This window comes from Anolis sagrei, chromosome 1, assembly GCF_037176765.1.
Source record: "Anolis sagrei isolate rAnoSag1 chromosome 1, rAnoSag1.mat, whole genome shotgun sequence".
NCBI classification, from domain to species: Eukaryota; Metazoa; Chordata; class Lepidosauria; order Squamata; family Dactyloidae; genus Anolis; species Anolis sagrei.
Genome location: NC_090021.1, coordinates 321,858,275 through 321,872,618, shown reverse-complemented (window position 1 = coordinate 321,872,618; position 14,344 = coordinate 321,858,275). Strand labels below are relative to the sequence as shown.

The 14,344-nt window shown below is 41.0% G+C and overlaps 1 protein-coding gene across 8 annotated transcripts in view; it reads right to left on the bottom strand.

The window, feature by feature from the left end:
* EML1 (EMAP like 1) overlaps nt 1–14,344 on the bottom strand; it is a 163,589-nt gene that overhangs the window by 65,138 nt on the left and 84,107 nt on the right. For 2 of the 8 annotated variants that reach the window (XM_060755491.2, XM_060755482.2), the window contains exon 1: nt 12,341–12,722. The exons of 5 other annotated variants lie outside the window; for them this stretch is intronic. In XM_060755491.2, the coding sequence (XP_060611474.1) occupies nt 12,341–12,410 (70 nt within the window). In that variant the 5' untranslated portion in view covers nt 12,411–12,722. Of the gene's footprint in view, nt 1–12,340; nt 12,724–14,344 lie in introns of those variants that run through there. One more of the 8 variants, XM_060755456.2, reaches the window with a different exon arrangement.

Genomic DNA, 14,344 nt, shown 5'->3' with positions numbered 1-14,344 from the left:
CCTCCAATGGTACTGACCTCAATGGTGTTTATAGCGATGAAAAAAATTTCTGTTGTTTTAAAAAAAGCTATGACCACAATGTTAATGTTTATACTAAGAACAAAAGAGTCAAAAGAAATATAAATCATAAAAATGTAAAATATTTATCAATATATTGGCTTAATATGACATAAGAATGGCTTCTACAGGACCTTGTGTCTGATTAATAACATAGCAATAACATACCTGGTGATACTTTGACAAGGAGCATGCATGCACTTGTGCTATTGCAGATTTTGGAATTTACTCATGTCTTGGTCTCTATCCCCAAAATACATTCCCCTGACAATAAATGGTATTTTCCAAGATCTCATCTCTTGCTTCCCTGTGAAGGATTTGCCTGCCAAAGAAACTGAAGTCTCAGGGAATCTGGCTTTATAACCTTGTTTGTTCAACTAGGGGCCTCCTGGTGGTGCAGTGGGTTAAACCGTTTTGCTGCTGAACCTGCTAACCATAAGGTTGGCGGTTCAAATCCAGGAAGTGGGATGAGCTCCTGCTTTTAGGCCCAGCTTCTGCCAACTTAGCAGTTTGAAAACATACAAATGTGAGTAGATCAATAGATACCACCTTGGCAGGAAGGTAACGGTGCTCCATGCAGTCATGCTGGCCATATGACCTTGGAGGTGTCTATGGACAACACCGGCTCTTTGGCTTACATACGAAGATGAGCACCACCCCCAGAGTCAGACATGACTAGACTTAATGTCAGGGGAAACCTTTACCTTTGTTCAACTAAACAGTAAGTGCTTTCTACATTTCTAGTTCTCCGTGTTTCCAGTTTTCTGTATATTCAATCTTCAGATCTACATTAGGGTTTAGCCATCCCAAGTAGTGTTCTATTCTACCAAGAGCAGTCCTCTAGATGAAAGGATATCCAGTCCAAGTCCAATTTAAAGACAAAGTTTCAGATAAAGGGAGGACAGAAGTTTAAAATTGTTCACAGAGACTTGGCACCAGGACAGCAAACTAAGAAGGTATATGCCATCTTCCACTATTTGGAGCCTGTATTTTATTTTAATTTGAATTGTGTCAATAATTTTCAAATTTGCATTTGTATTTGTATTGAATTTGATATGTGAGTCTTTTATCTCTTTTTGCATAATATATTTTACTAGCAACCACCCTAATCCTCAGCCCAGACCAACACCTGCCAGCAGACATTTAAAAAAAAAACCTTTCAAGAAAAAAATGTTCTGCTTATTTCTGAATTATTTCTTGGGCCCTTTATGCTGCTTAATTGCCATTCCATTGTTACTTGCACCATTACATTTGGTTCAGGAAACTTTTGAACATACTGTATGATATAATTTACGGGATTGCCAACATATGAATACTAGACGAAAAATGCAGAGGGGAAAATGTCACCTTTTAATGGTTTTTTTCCAGGACTGCACGTATCTGGCATTCTCTTCTGGTTAGACCGCATTCCCCATATCGTGTACAACAGAAATAAAACCCCTCACAATTTCTATATAGTATAGAGAGACTGCAGGTGTTTCACTCCTCTTGTAAACTGTTCAAGTACATGTTGAAAGGCAGAAAATGTGGCATATAAATGTAACCTTCATTCAGGACAAGAAGCTATCATCAGGAAGGATTACGGATAAACAGAATGGTTTCCAATTAGCAAGGGGGTTAGGCAAGGGTACTTTTTAATCACCCTGTTTAATGTGCATGCAAAATATATCATACATAAGGCTTGACTGGACTTGAAGGAAGGAAGCATGAAAATTGGAGGAAGAACCTGATATAAGATATGCAGATGACACCATACTACTAGCAGAAAATAGCAAAGACTTAGAACAATGACTGAAAGACAACAAAGAAGAAAGCACAAAGGAAGATTTACAGTTGAACATTAAGAGAAAGAAAACAAAAGACCACAGATAATTTACATCACTTTAAAATAGATATTAAAATAGTTCAAAATCTCCCATACCTTGACTTACTCATTAAATATAATGGATCCTGCAGGGCAGCTATAAAGGAACTAAAGAAGATTCTGAAGTGCAAAGATATATAACTGGATACTACAGTTAGGTTATTCCATTTTAGCGTATTTTGCATTTTTATGTGAGGTTGTTAAAGCTGGACAGAGAAAAAAGCTGATAGAAAGCTTCATTTGACATTTAGTTCTAGAGAAGATACTGTGGACTGCTTAAAAGACAAATAAATGTGTTCTAGAACAATTCAAGCCTGAACTTTATCTAGAAGCCATGATGACTCATACTTTGGCCATATCATGGGAAGACGTGACTCACCAAAAGAGACAATAATGCCTGGCAAGGTAGAAGGCAGTAGGAAAAGAGCAAGACCACATCCCAGATGAATCCACTTTATCAAGTCACAGTCCTGAGTCTGCAAGGCCTGACTGAGCAGGACTATTGAAGGTAGGGTGACTTGGCCTTCATCTACACTGACAATTCAATGCAGTTTCAAACCATTTTGAAGGAAGTGATTTTACTGTGCCGATGAGTACATAGGAAATCCTGGAACTAATTTGAGACCCAGATAGTGATCACACAAACCATAGAGAACTGATGCACATTAAGGGTTTTGTTTTCCACACTTTTGGGGATGTCTGCTGTCTGGCTGCCACATTTTGAATCTAGCTTTGAACTGCATTAAATGGTCAGTGTAGATGGGCCTTGGAGGCCCCTCATTCACAGGGTCTCCGTAAGTCTAAGTTTATTTGTTAGCAGTTAACAATAACAATAACATTATAGCAAAAGCCTATATAAATTATTTTCTTCCTCTGTGCTCCAGGTCCCCATCACTTGTTCTCAAACTTCACAAATAACAAACCAACACGACTCCATTTCTCTCAAACACAGCTCGTCATACCCTCTCTGTGTACCTTCAAGTCACTTGTTGACTTTTGGAGACCCCATGAATTTCATAGTTTTCTTAGGCAAACAATACACAGAGTGAGTTGCTGTGAGTTTTCCGAGCTGTATGGCCATGTTCCAGAAGCATTCTCTCCTGACATTTCGCCCACATCTATGGCAGGTTGTAAGGTCTGTTGGAAACTAAGTAAGTGAGGTTTATATATCTGTGGAATGTCCTGGGTGGGAGAAAGAATCCTTGTCTGCTTGAGGCATGTGTGAATGTTGCAATTTGCCACCTTGATTAACATTCAAGGCTGGTTGCTGCCTGGGGGAATCCTTTGTTGGGAGGTGTTAGCTGACCCTGATTGATTCTTGTCTGGAATTCCCCTGCTTTTTGAATGTTCCTTTTTATGTACTGTCCTGATTTTAGAGGGTTTTTAAAAATACTGGTAGCCAGATTTTGTTAATTTTCATGGTTTCCTCCTTTCTGTTGAAATTATCCACATGCTTGTGGATTTCAGTGGCTTCTCTGGGTAGTCTGACATGGTAGTTGTTAGAGTTGTCCAGCATTTCTGTGTTCTCATATAATATCCTGTGCCCAGGTTGGTTCATCAGGTGTTTTCCTATGGCTGACTTCTCAGGTTGAATTAGTGCCTTTCATGTTCTTTGATTTGGATTTGGGTGCTACATTTGCTGGTCCCTATGTAGACTTGTCCACAGATGCAAGGTATACGGTAGACTCCTGCAGAGGTGAGAGGATCCCTTATGTCCTTTGCTGAATATAGCATTTGTTGGATTTTCTTAGTGGGTCTGTAGATCGCCTGTATGTTGTGTTTCTTCATTAGCTTCCTTATGTGGTCAGTGGTTCCCTTGATGTATGGTAAGAACTTTTTTCCTCTGGGTGGATCTTTGTCTTTACTCTTGTGGCTTGTTCTCAGTCTTGCAGCTCTTCTGATGTCTGTGGTGGAGTATCCATTGGTCTGTAGAGCCCAGTTTAGGTGGTTCAGTTCATCTTGGAGGAGGTGGGGTTCACAGATTCTTTTTACACAGTCTGCAAGGGCTTTAATTGTGCTCCTTTTCTTTTACTTGGGTGATGGTTGGAGTTTTTATGTTTTTATACAGAGTGGTTTTTGCCAGTTCACTCCTCTAAAATGTGGCCTACAACACCTGCTGTTTGTTGGTGGTTTCCCATTTAAATTATTAACCAGGCCCAACCAAGCTAAATTTCCAAGACCAGATGGGATCTGGTATATTTAAGATATTTAAGCTACCAGGTATACGTAATGTCATTTGTTTAGCTCTAGTTTTCAATAGAGCTAGACATACCGACTTACTGAGGTCAACCTTGAATCTTCACACCATATGTGCAAAGGAAGAGAAAAGGGGCCCAAAACACTTAGAATCCAAATTAGCAAAATACTAAGCAAATCACTTAACGCTTTCTAAACCATCACCACAAGGACACTGTTTGAGTGTAGAATGAGGAGAATGAAGAGTATGCAAAGAAGTGCGCCCGCAAAGAAACAACCTTGGGAGCTGCATATAACACACTTTACCCAACTATGAGCTAGATAATATAACTAATTTACCTGGGATAATTCAAGCATTCTTCTTCTCCAATTTTACATTTTGTTATCAAAATATCAGTGAAGATCATGAACGTAATTGGTCCAATAAAGCAACATCTAAACACAGAGGTCTTGCATAACAGATTGAAGCACCATTTCTGTGCTTCACTATAAGATTACCTTTTAAAGGATGCAACAAGTACTTTCCTTCCTCACAATGACAGAAATAGCCTATTTACAGTGCAACAAAGATTATCAAAATGGGAAAAAGATGACAGTCATCAACAGCACATATTAGATGTACTGGAATACCCTTCAATGTCTGTAAACCTCTTTTCCAGGGTACAAGGGAAAGTAAAAATGTGATGAGACCATTCATGAGTCATAGTATCATTCATTTGCAATATGTCCACTATTAGTTTGAGGTCAGTTGTGGCAAGATCTTTTATTGACACACAAAGGGGTAAGTAGAGAAATCAAGCAAGAACAGAACTGAGGGGAGAAAGCAACAAGAAAAGAGTGCTTGGTAATCATTAAACACCACCATCTGGAGACTCCTTAAATGTGCCAAGTTTTTTTAGTCAGTATCTCAATGCTTCATCTGATTCAACTTTGTTGTTGCATTCAAGTCATTTCCAAATTATGGGAACTCTAAGGCAACTCTTTCACAGGATTTTACAGGGCTGAAAGTGTGTGAGTTGTTCAAGGTCACCCTATCAGTATCCACGGTCAAGCAGGAAAGTCATAGTCTAATGCAGTGGTTTTCAACCTGGGGTCACCAGATGTTTTTGGCCTACAATTCCCAGAAATCCCAGCCAGTTTACCAGCTGTTAGGATTTCTGGGAGTTGAAGGCCAAAAACATCTGGGGGGCCCAGGTTGAGAACCACTGTTCTAATGCTTAAGTCACTACACTCATATATCCAAATACAGGTTGAGTTTCCATTATCCAAAATGATTGGTACCAGAAGAGTTTTGGAGATTATTGGAATATAGTAGAGTCTCGCTTATCCAACCTTCATTCATCCAACGTTTTGTATTATCCAACACAGTCTGCCTCCAACCCAGATCCAATGTTCTGCCAGACTGCTTTATGTTAGATAAGCAAGACTGTATTGTACGTGTATTTGGGATCAAAGTCTAAGCATGAAATTAACTTATGTTTCATATACACCTTATGTATATAGCCTGAACATAATTTATACACTAATTTATACAATATTTGAGTAAGCCTGTGCCTGAAATAAAGTTTTTGTACCACCAGAAATAAAGCTGTCACTATCTCAGCCACCCATGTGGATAATCTTGGAATTCCAGATATGGGATGCTCATACAGTTATGTTACTATTTCAGATTTTTCAGATACATGGTTTTCCATATGAATGAGATATTTTCATCCTGAGACCTGTTTTTTCCTGAAAGTGGTCAGGTAAAGTTGTACAACTATGCTAGTAAGAAATACCGTTTAGGAAGACAGTTTGCTATCTAGTTCTGAGCCCCAAATGGAAACACCAGGTTAGAGAAGACAGACATGACTATATCAGTGATTCTAGTCCTTCAGGTGTTTTGAACTTCAACTCCCAGATGCCTCAGTGGCCTTGATCAATGGTCAGGGGTTCTGATAGCTGAAATCCAAAAACATCCAGAAGACCAGCAAGTGAGAAACGCTGGATTAGATGGTATTCATAAATATATATTTAAAATAAATAACAGTGTTGTATATATCCTTGTTCTCTGTTAAAAACTCAATTCAATTTATTTTCTCCTTCAAAACTGTAGAACACTCTCCCGATCTGTTCTACAGTCACATCATTTTCCTTTCCTTCACACTATCTTGTTAACAGCTAGAACATTTTCCCAATGTTCTCACATGACTATGACGAAATCTTCAAAACCAGCTCTGTAACAAGTTCTATCATTTGTTTCCTCATGGACCAGAATTTGTACACTCCTGTCATCTGATATCCGCAGGGTAGCGGCTGTGAGTCCAGTTCTACAGCATCTTATCATGTAAGCCAGTCCTTTTGAAAACCAAACATACACAAGGAAGACATGGATGAATCAAATTATTTGTGCTGGTTGGCTGTGAGTGAAAAATACAATGGATGTGAAGAAAGACCCATCAAATAAGCTGATATGCTTCATAAAGTCTGCTGTTACTTTAAGATCCCTACAGGCAGACAGTTTGTTTACTTCTAATAGCATATCACTACCAATAAAAATAAAGTGTTCTGTGGTCCTGATATTTTATCCAACAACAGAAAACTCATATATTATACAGGGAACTATATCGCCTGAAGGGTAAATCATGCTACAGTATAGAATCCCATCCCGTCCATCCATCAACCATCCATTGCTTTATTTATATTCCATCTTTCTCCTAGGCTGGAACTCAAAGTGGCGATTACTCCCCTGCATCTTTCGTGAGAACTGCTCTCTTCCAACATTGACAATAGGTATAAAATCTCATTTTAGACAACACAAAAAAAGTCTGCCATGTATTTTCTTCTCCCTTTAACAGTCACCCAAGTATACAATAATAAAACATTTTCCAGCTCTAAGCACTGAAATGCCCCCCCCCCCCCCCCGGTGGCACAGTGGGTTAAAGCACTGAGCTGCTGAGCTTGTTGACTAAAAGGTCGCAGGTTCGATTCCAGGGAGCGGCGTGAGCTTCCACTGTCAGCCCTAGCTTCTGCCAACCTAGCAGTTCAAAAACATGCAAATATGAGTAGATCAATAGGTACTGCTCCGGCGGGAAGGTAACGGCACTCCATGCGGTCATGCTGGCCACATGACCTTGGAGGTGTCTATGGACAACCCTGGCTCTTCGGCTTAGAAATGGAGATGAGCACCACGCCCCAGAGTCAGACATGACTGGACTTAATGTCAGAGGACAACCTTTACCTACCTAACCAAAGCACTGAAATACATATATTTGATAAGCATTTTTTTTAAAAAAAATCTAACATTCCAATACATCATTAGCTGTCTTGAGTCCTGGACTGAAAAAAATGTGGGATGTGGTAATAGTAGTGCAGTAGTAATACAAAAGCCTGGAGATCTGTGGAGTTTACAGACTGATATAGAGGATTCTAAATAACTGTTTCATCAGGGCAGAAACAGTTATTTAGAAATTCCACATAAAATAGATCCCTTGGCTAGCATTAATCCTGCTTGTGAAAGTACTTTATAGCATTTTATTGCAGAACTTTACTGAAAATTAAAGTACATTTTGTCACATCACCATTCAAACATCTCACTTAATATAACCCTGAAGAAACATACCAGAAAGTACTTAGAAACAGACATTCTTCCATCTCAAAACTGACTTATGTTTACTTTAAAAATAGCCTGAGTACAAACCATAAATCTTTCACACTATGCTATAATCGAAACACAAACTGAATCCATTACCAGAATTATACAAAAGCATCAATGATTCATATCCAAAATATTGTCTGCAAACACACATTCCTTAAACTTTGAAGACTCTCTCTCACCCACACACATATCTCAGGCTGCAAAACTAGGAAACATATAAATTGGACAAGACTTTAACTTAAAAAAACCGGAGATCCCCAAAATGTTACAACCAAGATTTGAAACAGCTTTTGTCTTTCCAAGTCCACAAGATGGGGAGATTTCTCTTTCGTTCCCCACACATTCTATTAATCTTCTATTACACACACACACACACACACACACAAGACTGACTGTGCATTCCTATAAAAAAGGAGGGTGAATTATCCACATCAGACATTTGCTCTGTCTCGCAATGTCTCATACACTCCTAACTGGAACAGCAAACGTTTTTTTTCCTGCTGGCTGTCACACAAAACAGGGTGATGGGAAGTTCTTCTTCTCTCCCTCCTCTCTTCCAACTTTTTTCTGAGCTTCATATTTTTAAGGCAGGGAGAAGGGGAAAGGGAAGAAAGATTAGGAAAAGGCTTCATCTCCAGGATGGAAATCTGGAGAACGGAAGGAGGAATGTTATGGATTTCCCTGCCAGCTCTGCTTTGCACATCCGCTTTACTTGCCAAGAAACTAGGGTGCATCTACACAATTAAATTAATTCAGTTTGACACTTCAACTGCCATGGCTCAATGCTGTGGAACCATGGGAAGGTCTTTAGCCTAGTCTGCCAAAAAGTGATGGTGTCTCACAAAAATACAAATCCTATGATGTCATACCCATTGAGCAGTTGTGTCAAACTGTCCTAATTCTACATAAGATTCAGCAACCCAAAGACACAAATACTGAACCTCAGACCTTTTAACCCCAACCCCTTCCAGCACAACATAGGGTGCATCTAAATTGTACAATTAACGCAGTTTTGACATCACTTCAACTGCCATGGCTTAATGCTATGCCAGCTTCTTAAATCAAGAAATAGCTTCCTAAGATCTACAGAGATACTCTCAGGAACATCTCAGCAAGCGAGAGTCCAAAAGTGGCAGGCTAAAACCCAAAACCTCTATCAGTGGCTGATACCAGATGAGAAACTTCGTCCTGGGCACACAGAAGACTGGGTGACTTGGAAAGCGCTGAACAGACTGCTCTGGCACCACAAGATGCAGAGCCAAACTTAAAAAATGGGGCTACAAAGTGGAGTCCACGATATGAAAATGTGCAGAAGAGCAAACCGCAGACCACTTCCTACAATGCAGTCTGAGCACAATGGAGTGGTCAGCTTCTGGTCAAAGGAAATTTAGTATAATGCCAAGTTTTAACTTTGTTCTCAATTGGCTTCTGACATGATAAATATAAAATAATGCAATGGAATGCTATGGAACCATGGGAGCTGTAGTCCTTCTCTGCCAAAGAGAACTGGTGCCTCATTTAAATTAAAATTCCCCTGATCCCAAAAGCAATGAGCAGTCAAGCTGTATCAAACAGCATTAATCCCACAGTGCAGGTCAGACCCGGGCAAACTTCAGCCCTCCTGGAGTTTTGGACTTCAACTCCCACAATTCCTAACAGCTGGAATTGTGGGAGTTGAAGTCCAAAACACCTGGAGGCCTGGTGTAGGTTCATCCTAGGCAAAAAGGAGAAGCAGCCAAGGCTTCCCTCCCAAAGGCACAACTGCTGGACCACTGGGCTTTAACCACAGACAGAAAACCTACCCATACCGAGTATGCCATAGCATTGAGTAATGAAAGTGGTGGCAAACTGTATTAATTCGACAGTCTCTGTCTACCACAACTGTTGGACCTCAAGACACAAAATACCCCCATAGTGATATCCAACTGTATCAATCCTACAGTGTAGATGCATCCTCAGGCAAGACCTAGCAGCCCAGGCTTCCAACCCAAAGGCACAGCTGCTGGACTTCTGGGTTTTAACCACAGACAGAAAACCTACACACACCCTGATGCCATAGCATTTCCCCCTGTATCCAATAGCATTGAGGGATCAAAATGGTGCCAAACTGCATTAATCCTACAGTGTAGATGCACGTTTAGGCAAGCCTTAGCTTAGTATAGTACGGTTTTAAATTTTATAATTTATAGTCTATGTTTATTGTTTATTTCATTTTGATGTGTTTTAGGTTAAATTTCATATGATTGTTTAATCTTCACTTTTGTTTATGTTAACTTTTATTGATTTGTTGTTTTTGTTTGCATTGTTGCTGCCTTGTAAGCCACCCTGAGTCCCTTTGGGAAGATGGGGCAGGATACAAATAAAGTTATTATTATTATTATTATTATTATTATTATAAGAAGAAGAAGAAGAAGATACATAACAAGATTAATACACAGCAAACGAGATCACTATGCTGGCTTTTGTATTTGATCACACAGCGGACACTTCCCAAGTGCCTAGAACTGTGATGTATCCGCGAATAATGCACGCAGATCTGAGTAGGGTGGCCTTTTGCAGCTGACAGATGGTAATTTTGTCAGCACCTATTATTTTTAAGTGCAGGCCAAGGTCTTTAGGCACTGCACCAAGTATGCCGATCACCACTAGGACCATCTTTAGTGGCTTGTGCCAGAGTCATAGTCTTATTATTATTATTATTATTATTATTATTATTATGGGATGTTGTAAGTTTTTCAAGTTGTATGGTCATGTTCCAGATTATTATTATTATTATTATTATTATTAATATCGTTATTATTAGCGCAGGCTTCCAACCCAAAAGCACAAACACTGGACCTCTGTGTTTAGAAAATCAACAACCCTCCTGATGCTATAGCATTATCCCCTGTATCCAATAGCACTGAAGAATCAAAGTGGTGCCAAACTTTATTAATCCTACAGTGTAGATGCATCTTTTGGGAAGACTTAGCAGGTTGGGGCTTCCAACCCAAAGCCAGCCACAACTGGCTGGACCACTCCAACAAACACCATGTCAGACTACACAGAGAAACCATTGAAATCCACAAGCATGTGGACAATTTCAACAGAAAGGAGGAGACCATGAAAATGAACAAAATCTGGCTACCAGTATTTAAAAACTCTAAAATTACAACAGCAAAACAGCAGAGAGGAAACAACCAATGGTTGGGGGGGGGGGTAAACATTTTCAGGGGGGTTGGGGGGGCTGAGTTTCGGGGGGGTTGAGTCTGAGTGAAAGAGGGTCTAGCCTAGCAAACCTTTTGTATCATTACCCCAATACCCCCATGCATATGGGATATATTGAGTATGGTGATCAGATCATGATATGAATAAACATAACAGTTTAAATAATGCACCAGTAAGGCCTTTTCGCGAACCACCTTGAGAATTTGGGGGGGGGGGGGCTGAAGCCCCTCAACCCCCCCCCCCCGGCTACATGCCCGCAACCAGGCACATCTTAACACCTCGCAACAAAAGATTCCCCCAGGCTCAGCCAGGCCCTCAAATGCTAATGAAGGTGGTCAGTTGAAACATTCACACCTAGCTCCAGCAGAGAAGAGCTCTTTGCCCCACCCCAGCCATTCCACAGATATATAAACCCATTTTCCTAACTCCAACAGACCTCACTACCTCTGAGGATGCTTGCCATAGATGCAGGCGAAACGTCAGGAGAAAGTGCCTCTAGAACATGGCCATATAGCCCGAAAAAACCCCACAAGAACCCAGCCACAACTGCTACACTTCAAGACACAACATCCCTCCCTTCATAGAATCATAGAATCAAAGAGTTGGAAGAGACCTCATGGGCCATCCAGTCCAACCCCCTGCCAAGAAGCAGGAATATTGCATTCAAATCACCCCTGACAAATGGCCATCCAGCCTCTGCTTAAAAGCTTCCAAAGAAGGAGCCTCCACCACACTCCGGGGCAGAGAGTTCCACTGCTGAACGGCTCTCACAGTCAGGAAGTTCTTCCTCATGTTCAGATGGAATCTCCTCTCTTGTAGTTTGAAGCCATTGTTCCGCGTCCTAGTCTCCAAGGAAGCAGAAAACAAGCTTGCTCCCTCCTCCCTGTGGTTTCCTCTCACATATTTATACATGGCTATCATATCTCCTCTCAGCCTTCTCTTCTTCAGGCTAAACATGCCCAGTTCCCTAAGCCGCTCCTCATAGGGCTTGTTCTCCCGACCCTTGATCATTTAAGTCGCCCTCCTCTGGACACATTCCAGCTTGTCAATATCTCTCTTGAATTGTGGTGCCCAGAATTGGACACAATATTCCAGATGTGGTCTAACCAGAGCAGAATAGAGGGGTAGCATTACTTCCTTAGATCTAGACACTATGCTCCTATTGATGCAGGCCAAAATCCCATTGGCTTATCCCCACAACACTGAGTAGTCAAAGTGGTATCAAACTGCATCACTTTTAGATGCACCTTTAGGCAAGACTTTGCAGCTGAGTCTTCCAACCTGAAGCCATAACTGCTTGACCATACACATAAACAACAACAACACAGGTACCCACAACCAAGGCAAGGCATAAGGCTGCTAAGAGGGCTCCTCCTTACCGTTGCAGAACTGGAGGAGCGAGGAGGTGTCATAGAGGCTGCTGTAGCTGGAGAATCCGTCCTCCATCATCCTGGAGCCAGCTGCTTTTCCTCCTCCTCCTCCTCTGAGGTAGTAACGCAGCAGCCACACCAACCCACAGTGTAGTCACGCCAGGCCTCCCTCCCTGTGTCTCTCCTCCTCTGAGGGACTCTGAGGCCTTTCTTCCCGGTCCCTTCTCCCTTCTCCTCCCTCCAGCTCCTCTCCCGGCTCGCTCGCTCACTCCTCTCACCCACACAGGCAGACGCGCTCACACAAGACACACTCACACACAACTCCAAGCTGAGGAGGAGGAGGAGGCTGGGGCTGGCTTGCTTGCTGCCTGCCTGCCCGCCTGGGCTTGTTGCTATGACAACGCATATTCACTCCAATGTGGCTCGGCCTCCTCCTCCTCCTCCTCCTCCTGCCTTGGCTCCTCCTCGAGAGGAGGGAAAGGGAGGGAGGAAATGTTAGGAAGGAGAGTCCCCTTTCCCCCCTTTGAGGTCTCTCTCTCTCTCTCTCTCTAGAAAGAGAGACATCCAAAGGAGAAAGAGAGAGAGAGAGAGAGAGAGGTGTGTGTGTGTGTGTGTGTGTAGAGAGAGGGACCTCAAAGGGGAAAAAGAGGCTCCCCCATTAATATATATGGGATATATGTGTGTGTGTATATATATATGGAGAGAGAGAGAGACCTCAAAGGGGAAAAAGAGGCTCCCCCATTCATATATGTGTGTGTATGTGTATGTATATATATGTGTGTGTGTATATATGGAGAGAGAGAGACCTCAAAGGAGAAAAAGAGGCTCCCCTGTTCATATATGTGTGTATATGTATATGTATATATATGTGTGTGAGAGAGTAGAGTGTGTGTGTGTGTGTGTGTATGGAGAGAGAGAGACCTCAAAGGGGAAAAAGAGCTACCCTATTCATATATGTGTGTGTGTATATGTATGTATATATGTGTGTGTGTGTATATATATGGAGAGAGAGAGACCTCAAAGGGGAAAAAGAGGCTCCCCCATTCATATATGTGTGTGTATATGTATATATATATATGTGTGTGTGTATATATATATATATATATATATATGGAGAGAGAGAGAGATCTGAAAGGGGAAAAAGAGCTACCCCATTCATATATGTGTGTATGTATATATGTGTGTGTGTATATATATGTGGAGAGAGAGAGACCTCAAAGGGAAAAAAGAGGCTCCCCCATTCATATATGTGTGTGTATATGTATGTATATGTGTGTGTGTGTGTGTGTATATGGAGAGAGAGAGACCTCAAAGGGGAAAAAGAGCCCCCCCATTCATATATATGTGTGTATATGTATGTATATATGTGTGCGCATGTATATGTGTGTGTGTATGTATATATATATAGAGAGAGAGAGAGACCTCAAAGGGGAAAGAGTCTCCCATTCATATATGTGTGTGTATATGTATGTATATATGTGTGCGTGTGTATATGTATGTATATGTGTGTGTGTGTGTATGTATGGAGAGAGAGACCTCAAAGGGGAAAAAGAGGCTCCCCCATTCATATATATGTGTGTGTGTATACATAGAGAGAGAGAGACCTCAAAGGGGAAAATAGACTCCCATGTATATTTGTGTTCATATATGTGTGTGTGTTTGTGTGTGTGTATATGTGTGTGTGTATATATATATATAGAGAGAGAGAGACCTCAAAGGGGAAAAAGAGGCTCCCTCATTCAAATATGTATATCTGTGTGTGTGTGTGGCATTTGTGTGTGTATATATGTGTGTGTATAGAAATATATGTAGAGAGAGAGAGAACATCAAAGGGAAAAAAGAGGCTCCTTCATTCATACATGTGTCTGTATGTATATGTATGTGTGTGTGTGAGTGTGTGTATATATGTGTGTGTGTATATGGAGAGAGAGAGAGACCTCAAAGTGGAAGAATAAACTCCCATATATATTTGTGTGCATATATGTGTGTGTATGCTTTTGTGTTTGTGCATAT